Source organism: Cherax quadricarinatus, chromosome 37 (genome assembly GCF_038502225.1).
Source record: "Cherax quadricarinatus isolate ZL_2023a chromosome 37, ASM3850222v1, whole genome shotgun sequence".
Classification (NCBI taxonomy): Eukaryota; Metazoa; Arthropoda; class Malacostraca; order Decapoda; family Parastacidae; genus Cherax; species Cherax quadricarinatus.
In genome coordinates this window covers 19188027-19212767 of record NC_091328.1, presented here as the reverse complement: position 1 = coordinate 19212767, position 24741 = coordinate 19188027, and the positions used below count along the sequence as shown (strand labels likewise).

Genomic DNA, 24741 nt, shown 5'->3' with positions numbered 1-24741 from the left:
TTTTATATAGCCGGACTTTAGTCCTGGAAATGGGAAGTACAATGCCTGCACTTTAACCCTTAAACGGTCCAAACGTATGTATACATTCACTCGCGTAGCGCCCCAAATTTTTTGAGGAAAAAACAAATCTTTTCTTTTAAAAGGAAAAAAGAGCATATTGTGCCCAGGCATCCCCAATTATTTTAATATTGCACACAGTGAGTGCGCACACCCATTCTCTCATGTCTAGGTGACTCAGGCTTATTGTGGCAATGTTGAATGAATGACAAAGAAAACGTATATATACGTTTGGGGCGCTACGCGCGTGAACTTATATATACGTTTGGACCGTTTAAGGGTTAAAGGAGGGGTTTGGGATATTGGCAGTTGGAGGGATATATTGTGTATCTTTATATGTACGTATATACTTCTAAACTGTTGTATTCCGAGCACCTCTGCAAAAACAGTGATTATGTGTGAGGTGAAAGTGTTGAATGTTCATGAAAGTATTTTCTTTTTTGAGATTTTCTTTCTTTTTGGGTCACCCTGCCTCGGTGGGAGACGGCCGACTTGTTAAAAAAAAAAAAATAGTAAATGACCAAGGCAGGTGTAAATGTCCACCTGTCAATGTGTTTGTGACAATTTGAGTACAATTTCAGTGCCTAATACTAGTGTCAGAACAAAGATTGGTTATGAAATGACAAAAACTACTATAAATTGTAATTATCAGAACATAAAAATTATATAAAATAATATGAAAAGTAGAAAAAAGGTATATCAGCAACACTTCTGCAAGTGGCAGGACTCCATGTTGCCATCACGTGAGCATCCACTGCCAACTTCTCAGCCTCATATCTCTGTAAGTACTGACCTTAATTTTATTCGGGGCATTGCGCAAGTAAACATATATACAGTGGACCCTCAACCAGTGATTGCATCGATTAACGATAAATCTGACTAGCGATTCATTTAAATGCAAAAATTTTGCCTTGACTAGCGCTTAAAAACCTGACCAGCGCTTTTCGTTCCGTACCATACGCGTCCACTTTGGCCTGAGCGTGCCTCACTTGTCCCTTTGGTGCCAGTGTTTACAAGCCAGCCAGCCACCGCGGTCGCTTCCAAACATACAACTGGAACATTTCATATTATCACAGCCTTTTTAGTGATTTCACCTGCAAAATAAGTCACCATGGGCCCCAAGAAAGCTTCTAATGCCAACCCTACAGCAAAAAGGGTGAGAATTACTATGGAGATGAAGAAAGAGATTATTGATAAATATGAAAGTGGAGTGCGTATCTCTGAGCTGGTCAGGTTGTATAATAAACCCCAATCAACCATCGCTACTATTGTGGGCAAGAAAACGGCAATCAAGGAAGCTGTTCTTGCCAAAGGTGCAGCTATGTTTTCGAAACTGAGATCGCAAGTACTCGAAGATGTTGAGAGACTGTTATTGGTGTGGATAAACGAGAAACAGATAGCAGGAGACAGCATCTCTCAAGCGATCATATGTGAAAAGGCTAGGAAGTTGCATGACAATTTAATTAAAAAAATGCCAGCAACTAGTGATGTGAGTGAATTTAAGGCCAGCAAAGGTTGGTTTGAGAGATTTAAGAAGCATAGTGGCATTCATAGTGTGATAAGGCATGGTGAGGCTGCCAGTTCGGACCACAAAGCGGCTGAAAAATATGTGCAGGACTTCAAGGAGTACATAGACAGTGAAGGACTGAAACCTGAACAAGTGTTTAATTGCGACGAAACAGGCCTGTTTTGGAAGAAAATGCCAAGCAGGACCTACATTACTCAGGAGGAAAAGGCACTCCCAGGACATAAGCCTATGAAAGACAGGCTTACTTTGTTGATGTGTGCCAATGCTAGTGGTGATTGCAAAGTGAAGCCTTTATTGGTGTATCACTCTGAAACTCCCAGAGTGTTCAGGAAAAACAATGTCCTCAAGGCTAATTTGTGTGTGCTGTGGAGGGCAAACAGTAAGGCATGGGTCACTAGGGACTTTTTCTATGACTGGTTACACCATGCATTTGCCCCCGATGTGAAAAATTACCTAATTGAAAAGAAATTAGACCTTAAGTGCCTCCTGGTATTAGACAATGCCCCTGGTCATCCTACAGATGTGGCAGAGCGACTTTCTAGGGACATGAGCTTCATTAAGGTGAAGTTTTTGCCTCCTAATATCACTCCTCTCCTGCAGCCCATGGACCAGCAGGTTATTTCCAACTTCAAGAAACTGTACACAAAAGCTATGTTTGAAAGGCGCTTTGTAGTGACCTCAGAAACTCAACCGACTCTAAGAAAGTTTTGGAAAGATCATTTTACCATCCTCAATTGTGTAAACATTATAGGTAAGGCTTGGGAGGAAGTGACTAAGAGGACATTGAACTCTGCTTGGAAAAAACTGTGGCCAGAATGTGTAGACAAAAGGGATTTTGAAGGGTTTGAGGCTAACCCTGAGAATCCTATGCCATTTGAGGAATCCATTGTGGCATTGGGGAAGTCCTTGGGGTTGGAGGTTAGTGGGGAGGATGTGGAAGAGTTGGTGGTGGAGGACAGTGAAGAACTAACCACTGATGAGCTGCTAGATCATCTTGAACAGCAAGAGGGCAGACCTGAGGAAACTGCTTCGGAGGAGGGGAGAGAGAAATTGAAGAAGTTGCCTACTTCTAAGATTAAGGAAATCTGTGCAATGTGGCTTAAAGTGCAAAGCTTTATGGATGATAATCACCCTGACACAGCTACTGCAAGCCGTGTTGGCAACCTGTACACTGACAATGTTGTGAACCACTTTAGGAAAGTCATAAAGGAACGAGAGGTACAGGCCTCTATGGACAGATATGTTGTGTGACAGAAGTCCAGTGACTCTCAAGCTGGTCCTAGTGGCATTAAAAGAACAAGGGAAGTAACCCCAGAAAAAGACTTGCTGCCTCAAGTGCTAATGGAAGGGGATTCCCCTTCTAAACAGTAAGAAGATAACGCTCTCCCCTCCTCCCATCCCATCAATCATCACCAGATCTTCTATAAAGGTAAGTGTCATGTAACTGTGCATTGTAATCTTCAGTTTGTGTGTATTAAAATTAATATTTCATGTGGTAAAAAAATTTTTTTTTCAATACTTTTGGGTGTCTTGCACGGATAAATTTGATTTCCTTTATTTCTTATGGGGAAAATTAACTTGACTAACGATTATTTTGACTAACGATGAGCTCTCAGGAACGGATTAATATCGCTGGTTGAGGGTCAACTGTATACGTTTGGACCGTTTAAGGGTTAAAAAACTAACAGAAGGAAGTTTCAGTTAATGCCAATTATCGATTAAATCCGAATGATGAGATTGTTTTTCTATAATTGTAGCCAGTGGTGGCTCGTCCATAGGAGCTGCAGTCCCCCCCAGATGCTCACTGCCAGACATATGACCTCATCAACCTTATTCTAAAATAATTTGCAACTGACAAATGTATTACAGGAAAAATCTGTTGTATGTTGTTTTCAATGTATTTATAAGTGAATTTTTTATTTTTTTGTTGAAACGAGATAAATTATTAAAAATAGAAGTTTGACGCAGTATGATAGTATAGGTATTACTGGCATTACAAGCCGCCACTGATCATAGCAGTAATGGACAATTCTGGATTTAATGAACTTTCATTGTTAAATTTGAAAATCAATTTATCCAGCAGACTGCAGCAGTAAGAGATAATTCTGGATTTAACAGATTTTGTCCTTTAAATCCAGAATTGCCCATAACTGTAGCAGACAATTCTGGTTTTAAATAAACTTGTTTATTAAATCCAAAATTAATTTACCCAGCAGACTGCAATAATAGTAATGGACATTTCTGGAGTTGGTGGATATTGTCCGTCCTTTCTTTATGTTGTCAGTTGCTTCCAAATTTTGTCTGGTAACATATTTTGTATGTTAACCCTTAAACTGTCCAAGCAGATCTATGTTCATATGCGTAGTGCTTCAAAAGTAGATCTATGTTTTTTTACGTATTTTCAAATATAATAAAAAAAAAGATCAAAGTTTTTTACACGTTTTCAAATGTAAAAAAAAAAAAATCTACTATTTTACATACTTTCAAATGTTGAAAAAACGTAGATCTACGTTTGGACAGTTTAAGGGTTAAATCAGAAATCTGTTAAATTGTGGTCTATTAAATTGAAGGATTTCTACTTTTAATATATTTAGTTTGTTAGCTACCTTTTAAGGGATATCTATTTTCTTCATATTTTCCCCAGGTACTAAATATATCAGGAAATAGTGACATTACTGAGCTGCCACCGGAGATGGGTCTCTTGTCTCGCCTCTGGAATCTCAACACTCGAGCATGTTCATTACAAGAGCCGCTTAAGTCCATGATTGAAAGCAAGAAATATAAAACCATGGATGTTATTGGGTATCTTAAGGTCAGTGATTAAATGATCTGACCACTGCTTTTAGGGTCGAAGAATTTGAAAAAAAAAAATTTTTATGAAATGATAGAAAGCCTTTTTCAAAGGTAATGAAAGCAAATGTATGAAATTTGATGGGAAACTTATGGATTTACGCTTTTGCAAAGTTAGTAGTCTTGGCAATATTTCCACATCGGTGATTTTTGCCCGCTTTGAGCTCTATTTTCGGCCAATTCTATTGTTCCAGTAGACCAGACTCATATATATTTCACTAGTATTCCTTCTATTCTGTTGAGCACAAGAAACTGCTCATTTCCCTATTTCAACTACCCCGTAAAGTGACCAGAAATCGGTAATTTACCCAATTTAACACAAAATTAAAAAATTGCTAATTTAAAAATATTGTCCAGAATAAATAATGTAGACATTCCTGGCACTAAAAAAAAACATTTCCTTTGTTCATTAGTTATGTCCCCAGGCAGGAAGGCAGGCAATTCCAGCATCAGCCCCTGCTGGGAACCATGCCCCACACACCACCCCCACACAACCACCTGTACACACCCACCCTCTCAAAACCACTCACACAACCACCCTCTCACAACTATCCCCACACAATTACAACCAGCCACAAATGTCCAGGAACCATCACTAAATGTAGCTAACTTTTCAGTATAAAACTAAATGTGAACTCTGTCAGCAGAAAAAAGAATGATTCATGGAAGAAAGGGCAACAATTCTTCCATGTCAGTGTTACCTTAAGTAACTGAGATCAATTAATAGTTTTGATTATTGCAGAGCATACTGGAGGATGCAAGACCATATGCAAGAATGAAGTTAATGATAGTAGGTGTTCAGGGTATTGGTAAGACTTCTCTCCTGGAACAACTGCGCCATGAAGGGACTGGATCCTACAGGAAAAAGCCTGTTGAAGTAAGTGCTATAAAATAGTCTTAATCTTTTTTCAGGTATTTTTGTTTCTCATTTTCCTTTGCTAATTCATTTATAAATGGAACATGTCTCTCTTTCCAGTCCGGATAATAATGATTAGAAATGGAACATTAAGCAAAATTAAGTGTTCAAATTTGAAATAAATTTTGCTTGAGTAAAATTATATATTGCAAACTCATTTATGCATTAAATTAACAATTGGCTTATTTAATAATGTTGCAATTTATTTGTAGCATTGGGCAAAAAGAATGGGGAATAAAAACATCAACACACGCACCTCACGAGGCACCAGCATGTCCACAGTGGGTGTCGACATCGGAGACTGGATATATGAAAAGAAAGTTAGAGGCCACAGCAACTATGGTCCAGTGGTCTTCAGGTTTGTAATTCTAATATTTTTAGATTCAGAACCTTATGAAAATTATTATAAAATGGTGTTTATGGATTAGTAAAGTTCTACTTCCATCTCCTAAAAACAGCATTGGGCTTAAAATATTGCAGAATCTTATTAAAGGCTTATATTAAAAAGCATTTTATGGCGCCTCCTTGATTAAAACATCTTTCTTAGATCCCTCAAAAAGATAATTTAATACCATTTCAGTGTGGGTGGTGAATACAGTAATCTCTCATGATGTATGGGTTATGTTCCTGAAAATTATAATGTACAATAAGAGCATTACATTAGATGAACATGTGGGAAAAACAAATTCCTTTTTTTATTGTACTAAGTCAAAATTATTGCAGTATAACTTACCTTGTATTCTGGTAATCTTTATTTTTGAAGTGGAAGAGTGTGGAGAGGGTTGAGTCCTACTGGGCTGAAGCTGATGGCTGTGGTTCTTGTGTTGATGTAGATGTAGAGTTTTCAGTAGTTGATGGTTGTATAATATTAGAATGCTCATTTGTTCTACAGTGCACTTTTAAAATTCTTAAGCCATCCTTAACTAAACATATACCATTGTGAAGGCTCTCCTTCCTTTTCTCATATAGTTTTATAGTATGGCAGGGCTTTGTGCATTATTTTCTGACCACTAAGTGAGGCTCCATTCTTTGATTTATCCACATTTCACACATTCATTAGCTTTTCTGTCTTGACATTCTTTTGACATGTGACTCTCTCTATGCACTACATAATGCACACCCTCTTATTATTTTTTTTATCATTTTTAACCCCTTGACTGTCACAACCCCAAATCCTAAGGTGTCTCCTGATGTCTAAAAATTAAAAAAAAAAATTATTTTCTCTTATGAAATGATAGAGAATCTTTTCCCGATTGTAATGACACCAAAAGAATGAAATTTGATGGAAAACTGACGGAATTACTCTCTAGTGAAATTAGCGACCTCGGTATTTACGAATCGGCGATTTCGCCCACTTTGAGCCCTATTTTCGGCTGATTCCATTGTTCCAGTCGACCAAACTCATAGCTATTTCTTTAGAGCTCCATTTTTTCTATCGATTGAGTACAAGAAACTGCCCATTTACCGATTTCAACTACCCAGTAACGTGGTCAGAAATTTGCAATTGGGCCAATTCATGAAAATTAAAAAATATGATAATTTCAAAATAGGGTCCAAAATGAACAGTGCAGACATTCCTGGCTCTAAAATAACATTTTCTATGTTCATCAGTCACGTCTCTAGGCTACTCTGATATTACTCTTGCTTTCTATTCTGAATTTTTATTCAAACAAAAAATAAAAGATTTACTGTTATGCAGAGTACTGCAATATAGTAATACAGTGGACCTCTGGTTATCGGCCAGTTTGGTTATCAGCCAGCTCGGTTATCGGCGGGTTTTTCGGTGCCTGGTTATCAGCCGTTCGCTCAGTTATCAGCGGTTTTGGACGCATCCATCCACCGGCTGGGGCGCTTGCGCTTCAGTTTGGCTTTGTCTCTCGGTGACTGAGGAGGCTTCTGCTCATACATCCATACATTTCACTTGTTTACCATTGTTTTTAGTGGTTTTTCTTGCAGTGCAACTGTGATATAAGCAACCATGGCTCCAAAGAAAGTTCTTAGTAAAGTTCCTGTGGTAAAGAAAGTGAGAAACACCATGGAATTTAAGCGTGAAGTGATCAAAAAGTTTGAGAGTGGTATGAAGGTGATGGAACTTGCCAGGATGTACAGCAAGAATAAATCAACAATTACATCCATCCTGGCAAAGAAAGAACAAATCAAAGACACTAATGTTGCAAAAGGAGTAGCTTTTCTAACTAAACAAAGGACACCGATAATGGAGGAAATGGAAAAGTTATTATTATTGTGGATTAAGGAAAAAGAATTAGTGGGAGACAATGTAGTGGAGTCTACTGTTTGTGAGAAGGCAAGCAGTTGCATGAGGATCTTGCAAAGAAAATGCCTGGAACAAGTTTGTGAATTTAGGGCCAGCAAAGGATGGTTTGATAGATTTAAGAAGCATAGTGGCATACACAGTGTTGTAAGGCATGGTGAGGCTGCAAGTTCTGACAAATGTGCAGCTGAAAAGAATGTTCACAAATTCGAGGGCTATGTTAAGGCTGAAGGATTCGAACCCCAACAAGTTTTCAGTTGTGACGAAACAGACCTGTTTTGGAAGAAAATGCCAAAGAGGACCTACATTACCCAGGAGGAAAAGGCACTGCCAGGACACAAGCCTGTGAAAGACAGGCTTACTCTTTTGTTGTGTGGTAATGCTAGTGGGGATTTCAAAGTGAAGCCTTTACTTGTGTATCACTCAGAAAATCCCAGAGTTTTTATGATAAACAGTGTCATGAAGAATAGATTGTGTGTGATGTGGAAAGCTAATCATAAGGCATGGGTCACAAGGCAGATTTTCAAAACGTGGGTTAATAATGTGTTTGGCCCAAGTGTGAAAAAATACCTCCTGGAAAAGAAATTCCACTCAAGTGCCTCCTGTTACTGGACAATGCTCCTGCACATCCTCCAGACTTGGAAAACCAAGTGTTTAGGGACTTCAGTTTTATAAAAGTGAAGTTCTTGCCTCCCAACACCACTCCTCTCCTCCAGCCCATGGACCAGCAGGTCATTTCTAACCTCAAAAATATCTACACAAAAGCAGCGTTTCAAAAGTGCTTTGACGTGACCTCGGACACTCAGTTGACCCTAAGACATTTCTGAAGGAATCACTTCACTATCCTCCATTGCATAAGACTTATAGGTAAGGCTTGGAAGAGAGTGACTTCCAGGACTTTGAACTCTGCTTGGAGAAAACTGTGGCCAGATTGTGTCCAAGAGAGGGATTTTGAAGGGTTTGAGACTCACTGTGACCCTGACCCAGCTGACCCTGTGGACTCTATTGTGTCTTTGGGGAAGTCCCTGGGGTTGGAGGTGAGTGGTGATGATGTGGAAGAGTTGGTGGAGGACCACAGGGAAGAGCTTACCACTGAAGAGCTGCAAGAGCTTCAACTTGAACAGCAACAGACTGCAGCTGAGGAACTTGCTTCAGAGGAGGAGGAAGAGGGAGTGAAGGAAGTGCCTTCTTCAGAGATTAAAGAGGTGTGTGCAATGTGGACCAGGGTGCTAGCTTTTGTAGAGAAACACCACCCTGACAAAGCTGAAACAAGCCATATCTGCAACATGCTTTGTGACAAAACCCTGTCCCACTTCAGGGAAATCTAAAAGAGACACCAGAAACAGAGCACTCTGGACAGTTATTTTGTGAGACAGGGGTCCAGTGACTCTCAAGCTGGTTCTAGTGGCATTATAAGACAGAGAAGGGAAGTAACCCCAGAGAAGGCATTGCTACCTAAAGTCTTCATGGAGGGGGATTCCCCTTCCAAACACTAACTCTTCCCTCTCTTCCAGAAGCCAGCATTAGCCTTCAATAAAGGTATGTAATACTTACATAATTGTAAAAAAATTATTTTTTTTGTCAATATTTTTGTTGGGAACGAATTAATTTTATTTTCATTAATTCTTATGGGAAATATTAATTTGGTTATCGGCCATTTCGGTTATCAGCCGACCTTCAGGAACGGATTGAGGCTGATAACCGGGGGTCCACTGTAATTGTATAAATAATGTCAACCCATTTATAATTGCATATTAGAATGGCTACTTGGACATTTATTGGAAAATGACATCATTTGTTTACTTTTGAACATTGGCAAAAATCAAACATTTCCCCTACTTTGAGCTCCATTCCAAGGTTCTTTTCATAGTAAAACCAATCAAAATGACCTCTATAGATATAATATGTTATCCATTCTATCAAACGAAACCAAGAAAACGAGAATGCAAACATAAATACAGTGGACCCCCGGTTTACGATCAGCTCCCAATGCGACCAATTATGTAAGTGTATTTATGTAAGTGCGTTTGTATGTGTATGTTTGGGGGTCTGAAATGGACTAATCTAATTCACAATATTCCTTATGGGAACAAATTCGGTCAGTACTGGCACCTGAACATACTTCTGGAATGAAATAATATCGTAAACCGGGGGTCCACTGTACTATATGAAAATAGACCACAAAGTCGGCATTTTAATTAAAAAAAAAATGGTTGGAGTTTTTTTTCTCATTATGCACTGTGTACTACAGGATTTTTTTATATGGTGCACACTGGCCACACAGACCCATTCTCTCACATGTGGGCCTACCAGCTTTCTCCTGCTTGATTTGAAGCCGCTAGAATTTGAGTATATATAAGTCAAAAACGGTGGCTCGTAAGGCATGTATATATGACCGAAGCAGTCAAAGGGTTAATTGTACTAAAGGTTGATTCATTTACATATAACTCACTGGCAGTTTCCCCTCACATATGCACTACCTCTCTGTATATTTAAAATTTTCGTTTTGTTTTACAATGTATATATTCATTCTTTTTAGTACCTCCAGTATCACTAGTATTCCTCTTGGGTGCCATGGTTAATATCCAGAGACCAAATATAGTGATGAAAATATCCAAAATAGTCTAATGAACACAGAGTGAGAGAAAGAGACAAGATGCTTCCAGAAGGCAACTGTAGGTGGTGTGAGATGTCAGTGTGCTGGAGCAAGTCATGTACATGTCGAGTACCCAGATATTTGCCAAAATTTAATGCTATGGCATGTCGTACCAAAATTTTGCACACAGTATGATGCTATGATGTGTAGTTTTAAAGATTTGCACAATCACTGATTCCTTAATTCTTTACGACGTGTAACATCAAGATTTTTGCGCGTTTTTAATTTTTTGGATGCGCTTTTTTCTTTTTACATTGCAAGAAAATCATGCTTTGTGAAGTTACATTTTAAGAGCATTTACTGTACCTGTTAAATACCCATCAAACATTTTATATTAGATTGTTGATTCCTTCCTGACATAGTGTTGAGCTGAACTAGAGTGAGTTGCAATTTTGATTTATTTAAGCATGGACATAAAATTCAAAGTCAGATATGGCTTACAGGTCAGCAGAACATGATTTGAAGGCTTCTTGTATGTGCAGTAAATTAAATTACATGATATTCCTGTTAATAGTTATAATTTTTGGCTCATTTTAGGAGTGTATTGTGTCATATAGCTTACGTAATTATTTTTACAACAATATAGTGTAAATTCTGTATTCTAAAAAAAATCTCAATTTAGCAGATTTCTAATTTAACAAACAAAAAATCTGTTGTCTGGTTAAAGTCTAAAGATGATTGTTTTATGTACCTTGAAAATAAAATTCATATTAAAACCATAGTTATTATAGTTTTCATTAACTTCATATTTTTTAAAAGCTCTAAACCATAGGTGTAAGAACAGCTGTTATAATAAAGTTACTCTCTTATACCAGAAGAAAATAACAACTTTCTAAACTTATTTGTTTTTCTAGGACATGGGACTTTGGTGGTCAGAAGGAATATTATGCTACTCACCAGTATTTCCTCTCTAAGAGATCACTATATCTTGTTGTGTGGAAGATCAGTGATGGTGAGAGAGGTGTTGCAGAGATTTTACAGTGGCTAGTTAATATTCAGGTGAGTAGCTTCTCTCATTACCCTTAATTTATTCACTGTACAGAAAATTACACAAGAGTTTGATGAATAGGTTATATGCACTTTAAGAAATATAAATGAATTGTCATTTTTTATTGCAATAGTTCTTTTCTCTGGTCAAGCTGACAAGTCTCACATAATTTTTAAAGGGGGTGGACTGGTAAGCCAGCAGAAGGCCTTGGTCAGATGACCAAAAGCTCAAGTGGCAGGTCATCATCTGACTAGACCTGTGTCAGGAAATGCTTGTCCTGTTTCCTGATGAACCTTATCTAACCTAACGTCACTACTGTCCCATATTTATTTGTTTTATTGTGTGGCATATATTTTTAAACTTTACTGTATCTATTTATAAACCAGTTGTACATCTCTTTTTCCACAATCTACTTTAACTTTTATTAAAATAAAATTATATACCTTGGCACTCTTGAATTTTCTTTTCTGTAAGTGTGACTTACAAGTTGCATCCAAAGCAGAATAGTTTGCTCTGTGAAAGCCTTTTCATCTGCTTTTCAGTTTTGAATGTACTTTTTCAATATCATTTACAAGAAAAATCACACTATATAAAGGCCCTTCATAACAAATCTTACTATAAATTAATTTTTATTCCAAAACCTACTTTACAAGCTGTTCTTACTGTAGCGTATTTCCTTCAAGGCTCGAGCTCCCAACTCTCCTGTTCTAATAGTTGGTACTCACTATGACCTTGTGAAAGAGAAGTTTCCACCATCTTGGAGTGAAGATCTGCAGCAGCTGATTCGTGACAAATTTATCAACGTTATTGATGCTGATAAATTAGGCTTGCCACGGGTTTTGGACACCATTGAGGTATACCACACAAAAGCTGTTCTTTTTTTTTTCTCCATTTTTCAAAGATTTTAATTCTTAATAAAAATCATGTTTTTTTTTTTTGTAAATTGCTATAATCACGTTCCCTTTGTTATAAATTAGGGTTTTCTATGATTTTTATTTAAACCCTGTTGCTTTTTCATACTGCATTTTCCCATAATACTATTATATATGAGTCCAGTCCTCCTGGTGTTCTACTTGTCCTTCACAAGAATATGACTATATCATTAACATCTGGTTCCAACAGAGTGTCAAGTACAGTGGAACCTTGGCTTTCACATGCCCTAGTTTTCATACGATTCAGTTTTTGGTGAATTTTTTTCGTCAAAATTTTGTCCCAGTTTTTGTACATCTGCTCGGTTTTCACACAGTTGAAAATGGTCCATACTAAACTTGTCTGCCTTCACACGTGACTCGGCCACTCATTTCCTGGAATAGAGTGCCCACACAAAGCATCCCATGCGTTCATGATTTTGAATGCATGTGATGCTCTTAGGCTGACCTTGACGACCCTACGCCTGTTGTGGAATCTATTGTGTCTTTGGGGAAGTCCATGGGGTTCGATGTGAGTGGCCAGGATGTGAGAGTTGGTGGACAACCACAGGGGAAGAGCTAACCATTGAAGAGCTGCAAGACCTTTAACCCTTTGAGGGTCGACAGGCCCTCTCCGAAACTCGTTCTCAGGGTCGGCCAAATTTCAAAAAAAAAAAAAATTATTTTTTTCTTATGAAAAAATAGTTTTTTTTTCTAAACATTATAGGATAAACAAAAAAATATACCATCAATACTTACGGAGATATGGATGCATGAAGTTTGCAGAAAATGAGCCGCGTATGGCAACAGCGGCGACTGCCGCTCACCCGGTAAACTTTAGTTTACTTGTATTTGAAGGTTTGTTGTTTTTTCACTATTTTATTTTTTCACATAACTTATGTGGCCTATGAGACCAAAGTAAGGTGCAATGTACATATATACACTCGTTGTATACAACACAATAAGCACACAAACATAATTATCAATATATTGTTTACAAAACTTGTTTACAAAAACAATACAAAACATTGTTTATTATTATTGTTCTATAATATATATACCAATATACAGTCACTGAACATATTCCTATTAGTTCTGCAGCTTGTGGAACTCTGAAACATGGTGTCATACACAATGGTGTTTTATCTTTCTCCCTCATTCTATCTCTTTCAATCTGTCTCTCTCTTTCTATCTGTCTGTCTATCTCTGTCTCACAGGTACACATAAATACAAGTATACATAGTATAAATTACCTAGGATAACCCAAGAAATCCAGACAAAGTGCTATACTCTGCTTGAAGATGTGAGTAAAAGTGATGACACAGTCTTGTGGCTCTCTGAGACAGAGAGCTAGATGGATAGACAGATAGACAGGGAGCTTGACAGACAGACAAATAGACAGACAGAAATGTTAGTGTACCAGTACCAGTGTACTAGTGTTCCACCCTCCTCCTCCTCTTCTTCCTCTTCCTCCTCTTCCCCCTACTCTTCCTCCTCTTCCCCCTACTCTTCCTCTTCCTCTTCCTCCTACTCTTCCTCCTCCTCCTCTTCCTCCTCCTCTTCTTCCTCTTCCTCCTACTCTTCCTCCTCCTCCTCTTCTTCCTCTTCCTCCTCTTCCCCCTAATCTTCCTCCTACTATTCCTCTTCCTCCTCCTCTTCCTCTTATTCCTCTTCCTCTTATTCTACTCTTCCTCTTCCTCCTCCTCCTCTTCTTCCTCTTTCTTCCCTTCCCCCTACTCTTCCTCCTTCTCCTTCTCCTCCTCCTCCATGGTGTAAATTACCAGGAGTCGGCAGCTGTCAAAATGACATATTGTCTCATTACTCACTCCCCCCTCCCGCCTGTCAAAACAATGGGGTCGGATGCTGCTTCCCTTCCTCCATTCTATCTGATTATCTTTCTCCCTCATTCTATCTGTCTTTTTATCTCTGTCTCACAGGTACACATAAATACAAGTATACATAGTATAAATTACCTAGGATAACCCAAGAAACCCAGACAAAGTGCTATACTCTGCTTGAAGATGTGAGTAAAAGTGATGACGCAGTCTTGTGGCTCTCTGAGACAGAGAGCTAGACGGATAGACAGGGAGCTTGACAGACAGGCAAATAGACAGACAGAAATGTTAGTATACCAGCAAAAACAAAGGGAGGGCAATGTTTATCTCATCTTTTGGCATCAGCTCTACCCTCATCAAACGTCAGCACTTATCAGATGTTATCTCCCCTTATCTTGTTACTGTCATGGGTGAACATTTATTATTACATATTATTATTATTATTATTATTACCTATTATTATTATTATGTATTATTATTATGTATTATTATTATTATGTATTATTGTTATCATTACGTATTCTTCTTCTTCCTCCTCCTCCTCCTCCTCCTCTTCCTCCTCCTCCTCTTCTTCCTCTTCCTCCTCCTCCTCCTCTTCTTCTTCCTCCTCCTCCTCCTCTGCCTCCTCCTCCTCTTGCCTCCTCCTCCTCTGCCTCCTCCTCCTCCTCCATTCTTGGAACAAGTTTGAAGAGCTTGTAGTTCATAATCACTATCACTATCATCACCAATGCTCACATCTGAGTCTGGGATTTTGGAAAATAGGAGTTTCCTCTTTGATTCTGGTACAACTGAACGTGAACAAGATGGCCCAGCACCAGAGGTGGAAGGCTGTGGGTTGTCTGGGTTTTCCTCACTATTACCCATATTATGGTCATTAGTTTCGGTCAAAACCTCACCAGAACCTTGAAACTCATCTTCACTGTCACTTCCATCTGTATTAGAACTGTCACTGGGGAACAAAAGTGTCCCAATTCGCCGAGGAGTGAGGAACTTCTTACCACAGGGCACGGTGGAAATTGTGTACTATGATGGCATTCCCACAATGCACCACTGGGTCCCAGATTTTTTTCCTACTGCGCACACCCACCACACAGACCCATTCTCTCACATCTAGGCTTATCAGCCTTTTCCTGTGAGATTTGAGGCCGCTAGAATTTATGCGTACTAGTACATCAAAAACCCCTACGCGTAAGACGTACTAGTACGACCAAAACCCTCAAAGGGTTAACTGGAAAAGCAACAAACTGTAGCTGAGGAAATTGCTTCAGAGGAGGAGGAAGAGAGAGGGAAGAATGTGCCTTCTTCAATGATTAAGGACGTGTGTGCTAAGTGGAATGAGTTGCAAAGTTTTGTGAAGAAATATCACCCTATTGCAAGCTGTGTCTGCAACATGTTCAATGACAATGAATTGTCCCATTTTAGGCAAATCTTAGAGATGCCAGAAACAGCTCTCTGGACAGATTTTTTGTGCCACAGGGGTCCAGTGACTCTCAAGCTGGTCCTGGTGCCAGTAAAAAACAAAGAAGGGAAGTAACTCCAGATAGGGCCTTGATACATGAATTCCTTATGGCCAGGGATTCCCCTTCCAAACAATAACCTCTCCTCCTCCCTCTCCCCTTGCTGTCTTCCATACGCCAACAAGAGTCTTCAATAAAGGTAAAATTGATGTTAATTGTTAATTTATCCATTTTGTTAGTCATTTATATTTATTTTTCAATGTTTTCTGTATGTAAAACTATAGTTATTCTTTATAAAATGTATTTTTTGTTAATATTTTTGGGTGTCTGGAACATACTAATTGGATTTATATTATTTCTTATAGGAAATATTGCTTCACTTTTCATATGATTCGGTTTTTGTCAGACTTTTTTTAATGGATTAATCACGAAAACCGAGGTTCCGCTGTAGACCCCAATGCTGTGTATAGTTTTACCCCTGACTTTTCTTTCTCTCAAAAATCATTCATTTTTCTCATATCTTATGCTTAAGTCTACCCTAGTTTTTGAGAGACTTAACAAAAGGATTGATGGATCTGACACGAAAAACATTCTAGTTGAAACTTGGCAAAAGTAGTACCGAAAAAAAAAATAGTGCCAAAAAACTTTAACATATTGGCGAGATAAATAGAAATATTTAGCCATAACATTGATAATTAAGCAAAGCATAGAGGAGCACTGCAGTAAACTGCCTCTTGGCCCATGCTAGGCATTTCCTACTTGCATCTAACTATTCCCATCTGTTAACCAAGTTACTTCATTCTTTTTTTTTATTGTGTCTGTGTATGGCACAAGGTGAGTAGTTTGTGTATAATCACTTAAAGCCTTAAACTCTGTCATACCTAAAAATAAAAATTTTCGTGTGTGGGCATTGGTGTTTCATAAGGGGGTGGGGGGGGGCAGGCCGTCTTGGGCGACACCATAGAGCCTCTAAAGAAAGTGACACTAATGCCCAAAACAGTGCTGCAGCAACATAAGAGAAAAATCCTTTTTTTCTATATAGCCTATTACAGTGGACCCTTGGGTAAAGGCGTTATTGGTTAGCACCAAAATCGGATAACAGCTCACTTTGGCTTAAAAATATTGGCTTGGCTAACGCCAAATAACTCGGTTAAGGGTTTTCGTCCCAAATGTGTCCGCGCAGCCTGAGCGGGCCCGGCCACTCCGTGACTCCGTGTACAGCCAGTGTGCCATTGTATACAAGCCGTTGTGGACAATTCCACGCATACATGCGATATATTTTGTATTATTCCATTGTTTTTAGCGTTTGTAACTGCTAAATAATCTACCATGGACCCAAAGAAAGTTTCTAGTGCCAGCCCTGTGGTAAAGAAGGAAAGAAACGCAATAAAATTTAAGAAAAAGCTCGTAGTTACATTCCCTGCATGCCTGCTACACTCCCTGTATGTCAGCTACACTCCCTGCATGTCAGCTATGCTCCCTGAATGTCAGCTACACTCCCTGCATGCCTGCTATGCTCCCTGCATGTCTGCTACACTCCCTGCATGCCTGCTACACTCCCTGCATGTCAGCTACACTCCCTGCATGCCTGCTACACTCCCTGCATGTCGGCTACACTCCCTGCATGTCAGCTACACTCCCTGCATGCCTGCTACAGTCCCTGCATGCCTGCTACACTCCCTGCATGCCTGCTACACTCCCTGCATGTCCCAGTGTGTTCAAGAAAAACAATGTCCCATCTCATCACTCATCAACAAGTCCACAATAAAGGTAAGTGTCATTTCAGTATTGTTTATTGTGCATGAATCATTGTTTTCTGTGTAGGGAAATGTATATTTCATGTAAAACAAAATTATTTTGTTTAATACTTTTGGGTGTCTGGAATGGATTAATTGGATTTCCATTATTTCTTAAGGGGAAAATTAATTCGGCTAAAGGCTAAATTGGTTAAAAGCTAGCTCTCTGGAACGGATTAAAGGCGTAACCCGAAGGTCCACTGTATATGATGACAATACAAATAAGCCTATGTAGGGAAACTTGATGACACTATATGAAAAACTACGATAAATCGATAATTTTATTTATGATATTTTGGAAAAAACTCCTAATCCAGCTGGCATCACTATAATGTCATCACTAACGTAACATCTTGTGTCTGTTGTACTGCCCACGAGTGAGTTTGGTCTAGGTGGTGGTGTATATGTGGCTGGGTTAAACAGACAAAGGGTCAGGTAATTATTATATTTTGAGCTTCCATAATCTTGGTATTTAAAGTTGAAATACCAAGACTAAGGAGGCACCTGCAAGCTGCTGATGTTGATCTTGAAAAAGTTAAGCACTGGACTGCATTGGATGCATTAACATTCATAGCTGAATGGGATTTCATTGAATCTCTTCCAACTCTCACACTCTGCCTGAGGTTGTTCCATACTATGTGTGTTTCTGTGGCTGCTTGTGAAAGGAGTTTCTCAAAGTTGAAGCCGATTAAAAACTATTTATGGTCCACAATGAGTCAATGCATAATCTCTGACTTAGCAATGTTATCCATGGAAAATGGGTCAGTTGACAGTATTGATTCTGATGATGTGACAGATGATTTTGCAAGATTGAAGGAAAGGAAATGTAAGACTTGATTCATTGAAATGTTACCTTTACTCAAGGTCAAATCAGAACTAGTGTTTCTCTGATGTTGCAATGTTTTTCTTTATTTATCATGTTTTTTGCATTGTTGAAGATGAATAAATGTAGGATCTGTTGCCTGTACTCAAAGTGGGGTTTGAGTTTGTTTCCTCAGTATTACTACATTTGTTTATTTTATCATTAATAAAGTTGAGAAATATTCTCCTGTTCGGTTCATGGCCCCTAAATGTTCTCATTGCTCAACATTAGTCATTGGGCATGCAGTAGTGATGCAGCTGGAGTTTACTCCCCCCCATACCCCTGCACTTGGAATTCATGGCGGTGACACCAAAGATGCCCCCCCCCTCCCCCGTGTGACACCAACCCTAGCAATGGCACTGTGTGTGGGGGAATTTTTCTGATTCAAATAAAAAAATTGAATGTTAATTTATCATTTTATGTGTTGAAGTTTTTGAAAAATGATCACTCATTGTTAGCAGCAGTATAAATACCTTAGTGGTATGTGGTAGTCCTCCCCCGTATCTGCGGGGCATACATTACAAGACCCACCGTGGATACCTGAAACTGTGGATAGTAGCGGACCCTGTATGTGTTATTTGTTAGTTTAATTGATAAAGTAAGCAAAAGAAGTCTAGAATTAGCACTTTTTCACTGATGGGAAGCATTGCTTGGCTTCTCTTAGGGTTTCAAGAACTACCAGCAACACTACTATTGTACCTTGGGGCCATTCTCATGCAAAATTAAGGGTTATTTTTGGGCCACAGTTAACTGTGGATACCTGAAACAGCGGATACCGAATCCATGGATAGAGGGGTCCTTCTGTATACATTATACCATTTTTTTCAACAAATCATCCGTATCCCACCGAGGCAGGATGACCCAAAATGGAAAACGAAAGTTTGTCTCTCTAAATTTAGTAATTTATACAGGAGGGGTTACTAGCCCCTTGCTCCCAACATTTTAGTCACCTCTTACAACACACATGGCTTACGGAGGAAGAATTCTGTTCCACTTCCCCATGGAGATAAGAGGAAATAAACAGAAACAAGAACTAGTAAGAAAATAGAAGAAAACCCAAAGAGGTGTGTACATATGTGCTTGTACTTGCATGGAACAGAATTCTTCCTCCGTAAGTCATGCATATTGTAAGAGGCGACTAAAATGCCAGGAGCAAGGGGCTAGTAACCCTTTCTCCTGTATAAATTACTAAATTTAAAAAGAGAAACTTTTTTTCTTTTTGGGCCACCCTGCCTTTGTGGGATACAGCCAGTTTGTTGAAAGAAGAACATGCATGTGTAGTGTGACCTAAGTGTAAGCAGAAGTAGCAATACTTACCTGAAATGTTGCATGTTTATGAGACAATAAAGACACCAGCAATCCTACCATCATGTAAAACATTTACAGGCTTCCATTTTACACTCACTTGGCAAGACGGTAGCATCTTCCTGGGCTGTTGCTATCTACCAGCCTACTACCTAGGAATTTTACTATTATTTATTCTAAATTATGATTAGTTTTCAGTTTTTTTTTTGTTTTGAATGCCTAATACTATGTATAGTGGTTTATTGTGGTATTAGATGTGTTTCAAGGTGTTTTAGCACTCAGTGTATGGAGGAGCTGCATTGCCTAATTTAGTCTCACATGGAATATGCAATATAAATTATTACAGATAATTACTGTTATCCACAGTTACCTTTTCAGTGCCTTAAAGATATACAGTGGACCCCAGCATAGCGACTTTAATCCGTGCAAGAGGGCTGATTGTTATGCGAAATGTTCGGTATGCGAGTGAATTTTCCCCATAAGAAATAATGGAAATCAAATTAATCCGTGCAAGACACCCAAAAGTATGAAAAAAAAAATTTTACCACATGAAATATACATTTTCCTACACACAAAGAGAAGGATACATGCACAATAGTAGAGTAGTACATGCACAATATATATTGTGCATGTACTACTCTACTAAATGAAGAATAAATGACACTTACCTTTATTGAAGATGCAGCAATGACTGATGAGACACTGTCCTGGGAGTGCCTTTTCCTCCTGAGTACTGTAGGTCCTGTTTGGCATTTTCTTCCAGAACAGGCCTTATCACACTGTGTATGCCACTACGATTCTTAAATCTCTCAAACCAACCTTTGCTGGCTTTAAATTCACCAATATGAGCACTAGTTCCAGGCATTTTTCCCTGTTCACCTGGGTGTTAGTCGACTGGTGTGGGTTGCATCCTGGGAGACAAGATTAAGGACCCCAATGGAAATAAGTTAGACAGTCTTTGATGACACTGACTTTTTTGGGTTATCCTGGGTGGCAAATCCTCTGGGGTTAATTGTTTCTTGGTATTCTCAATAAGCCACACCAACAACGGTGCTACAGCAGCAGCAGCAGCAGCAGCAGCAGCTGACGGTGGTACAGCAGCAGCAGACAATGCTACAGCAGCAACAGACGATGCTACAGCAGCAGCAGACGATGCTACAGCAGCAACAGACGATGCTACAGCAGCAACAGACGATGTTACAGCAGCAGCAGACGATGCTACAGCAGCAGCAGACGATGCTACAGCAGCAGCAGACGATGCTACAGCAGCAGCAGACGATGCTACAGCAGCAGCAGCAGCTGACGGTGGTACAACAGCAGCAGCAGCTGACGGTGGTACAACAGCAGCAGCAGCTGACAGTGCAGCAGCAGCTGACAGTGCAGCAGCAGCTGACGGTGGTACAGCAGCAGCAGCAGCTGTACCACCAATAGTAGCGACGGTTGATTGGGGTTTATTATACAACCTGGCCAGCTCGGAGACACGCACTCCACTTTCATACTTATCAATGATCTTTTTCTTCATCTCTATAGTAATTCTCACCCTTATTGCTGTAGGGTTGGCACTAGAAGCTTTCTTGGGGCCCATGGTCACTTATTTTCCAGAAAAAATCACCAAAAACACTGTAATAATACGAAATGTTCCGATTGTATGCTTGGATGTTACAGCGGAGGCTGGCTGGTAAACAATGCCACCGGCGGAACATGTGAGCGTGGCTCAGGCCGCACATTGGATGTGTCTCGGACGAAGAGCGGTGAGCGTGTTTTTGGGCGGTATGCGAGGCAAAATTTTTGCGAAAAAAGCGAGCGGTATGCGGATTGTACGGTATGCGATGCGTGCGGTATGCGGGGGTCCACTGTACAGTGGACCCTCGAATTTCGTAATTAATCCGTTCCAGAGAGTCTGAAGGAAGGCGAAATTTACGTATGGTGAAACCATTTTCCCCATAAGAAATAATGTAAATCCAATTACTGTGGACCCCCGACGTACCATGTTCCCCACCTACATTAAAACTGACCTACAATGCTTTTCAGTGTGAAAATTTGACCCCAACGTACGTTGAAAAACTTGACCCACAGCATTCGTCCAGTACCGCGTCCGCGTGTCTGTCAGCCTGAGCACGCCTCAGCTGGCCTGCGTTCAGTTAGTGTGCCAATGTTTACAAGCCAGAGTGGTCGCTCCCACACATACATTTGGAATTTTTTGTATTATTCCAGTGTTTTCAGTGCTTCTAACTGCTAAATAAGCAACCATGAGCCCAAAGAAATTTTCTAGTGCCAACCCTGTGGTAAAAAGGGTGAGAAATATTATCAAAATACTATCGTACCACGGTCAGCTGCTGCTGCTACTGTAGCACCGTCAGCTGCTGCTGCTGCTGTAGCACCATCAGCTACTGCTGCTGCTGTAGCACCGTCAGCTACTGCTGCTGCTGTTGCACCGTCAGCTACTGCTGCTGCTGTAGCACCGTCAGCTGCTACTGCTGCTGCTGTAGCACCGTCAGCTGCTGCTGCTGTAGCACTGTCATCTGCTGCTGTAGCACCATCAACTGCTGCTGTAGCACCATCCGCTGCTGCTGCTGCTGTAGCACCATCCACTGCTGCTGCTGCTGTAGCACCATCAGATGCTGCTGCTGCTGTAGCACCATCAGATGCTGCTGCTGTAGCACCGTCAGCTGCTGCTGCTGCTGCTGTAGCACTGCCAGCTGCTGCTGCTGTAGCACTATCAGCTGCTGCTGCTGTAGCACAGTCAGCTGCTGCTGTAGCACCATCAGCTGCTGCTGCTGTAGCACAGTCAGCTGCTGCTGTAGCACCATCAGCTGCTGCTGTAGCACCATCAGCTGCTGCTGTAGCACCATCAGCTGCTGCTGTAGCACCATCAGCTGCTGCTGTAGCACCATCAGCTGCTGCTGTAGCACCATCAGCTGCTGCTGTAGCACCATCAGCTGCTGCTGTAGCACCGTCAGCTACTGCTGCTGCTGTAGCACCGTCAGCTACTGCTGCTGCTGTAGCACCGTCAGCTGCTGCTGCTGTAGCACTGTCATCTGCTGCTGTAGCACCGTCAACTGCTGCTGTAGCACCATCCGCTGCTGCTGCTGCTGTAGCACCATCCGCTGCTGCTGCTGCTGTAGCACCATCCGCTGCTGCTGCTGCTGTAGCACCATCCGCTGCTGCTGCTGCTGTAGCACCATCCGCTGCTGCTGCTGCTGTAGCACTGTCAGCTGCTGCTGCTGCTGCTGTAGCACCACCTGCTGCTGTAGCACTGCCAGCTGCTGCTGCTGTAGCACCATCAGCTGCTGCTGCTGTAGCACCATCAGCTGCTGCTGCTGTAGCACCATCAGCTGCTGCTGTAGCACCATCAGCTGCTGCTGTAGCACCATCAGCTGCTGCTGTAGCACTAACAGCTGCTGCTGCTGTAGCACTAACAGCTGCTGCTGCCATAGCACTAACAGCTGCTGCTGCTGTAGCACTGTTGTTGGTGTGGCTTATCGAGAATACCGAGAAACAATTAACTCCAGAGGATTAGCCACCTAGGATAACCCAAAAAAGTCAGTGTGTCATCGAGGACTGTCTAACTTATTTCCATTGGGGTCCTTAATCTTGTCTCCCAGGATGCAACCCAGAACAGTTGACTAACACCCAGGTGAACAGGAAAAAATACCTGGAACTAGTGCTCATATTGGTGAATTTAAGGTCAGCAAAGATTGGCTTGAGAGATTTAAGAATCGTAGTGGCATACACAGTGTGATAAAGCCTGTTCTGGAAGAAAATGCCAAACAGGACCTACATTACTCAGGAGGAAAAGGCACTCCGAGGACACAGTGTCTCATCAGTCATTGATGCATCTTCAATAAAGATAAGTGTCATTTATTCTCATTTAGTAGAGTAGTACATGCACAATATATATTGTGCATGTATCCTTCTTTTTTTATTTTATTTTATTATCACACTGGCCGACTCCCACCAAGGCAGGGTGGCCCAAAAAAGAGAAACTTCCACCATCATTCACTCCATCACTGTCTTGCCAGAAGGGTGCTTTATACTACAGTTTTTAAACTGCAACATTAACACCCCTCCTTCAGAGTGCAGGCACTGTACTTCCCATCTCCAGGACTCAAGTCCGGCCTGCCGGTTTCCCTGAACCCCTTCATAAATGTTACTTTGCTCACACTCCAACAGCACGTAGGAAAATGTATATTTCATGTGGTAAATTTTTTTTTTTTTAAATACTTTTGGGTGTCTTGCACAGATTAATTTGATTTCCATTATTTCTCATGGGGAAAATTAATTCAACTTACGATAATTTCATCTTACGATGTGCTCTCAGGAATGGATTAATATTGCAAGTCAGGGGTCCACTGTAATCCATTCCAAACATCCAAAAGTATCAACAAAAAAATTTTCTTTTTTCATTAAATATAGATTTACATACAGAAAACAATGAGACATCACGTATAAAACAATAATAACATCACACTTACCTTTATGGAAGACAGGAGGAGGGGAGAGGATGAAGAAGTTACACTATTGTTTGGAAGGGGAATCCCCTTCCATAGACTTTAGGTACCAAGTCCTTATCCGGGGTTACTTCCCTTCTTTGTTTTTTAATGCCACTAGGACCAGCTTGGCTGTCCTAGTGGCAGGTCCTTCACAAACCATCCCACTAACAGAATATTTGCACAACCCTATTTTCAATGCTCCCCAAGCAATAAGCTTTGATAATTCTATTCACTCATGTGCAAGTTCCATTCAAATCAAATTGTGTGTGGGGAAGTACCCTGGCTGGTGTGTTCTTTCTTGAATTCTATCATGTTTCTCACATTCTTTACCAAAGGGCCAGCACTAGAAGCTTTCTTTGGGCCCACGGTGGCTTATTTAGCAGTTTCAAGCACAAAAAATAATGGAATATTATGAAATGTATCATATGAATGTGTGGGGTGATGGTCACTCGCCAATAAACAATGCCACACTGACCGGGAATGGTGTGTGGGGCACCTTTGTGTGGTGTGGACACTGGGAGGTTGCTCGTACATGTTCCGGATGACCGACAAATGGCGAGGCAAATTACAAACCGCGAGGCTATGTTTTGACGAAAAAAGTTGTCGAAAGGCGAAATTTACGAAGCGCGAGGCTTACGAAACTCGAGGGTCCACTGTATTACTAAGATGGTGATTGAGATACATTGTACAGTGACTATTGTGTGGTAACTCAACAAAGAGAAGTATGTGCTCGGAAGACTTTTTTTGATAGAAGAGAATGCTGATAAAATATACACTGACTTCTAATATTTACAGCCATAACTTCATTAGTGATCAAC

At 40.4% G+C, this 24741-nt stretch overlaps 1 protein-coding gene across 1 annotated transcript in view; it reads left to right on the top strand.

Moving 5' to 3' along the window:
* The window catches only part of Lrrk (Leucine-rich repeat kinase), a 1005461-nt gene that overhangs the window by 769038 nt on the left and 211682 nt on the right, over positions 1-24741 (top strand). Inside the window, exons 25-29 of the mRNA XM_070091737.1 lie at positions 4230-4397; positions 5178-5312; positions 5564-5709; positions 11134-11278; positions 11951-12121. Coding sequence (XP_069947838.1) covers positions 4230-4397; positions 5178-5312; positions 5564-5709; positions 11134-11278; positions 11951-12121 — 765 coding nt within the window. The remainder of the gene's footprint in view (positions 1-4229; positions 4398-5177; positions 5313-5563; positions 5710-11133; positions 11279-11950; positions 12122-24741) is intronic.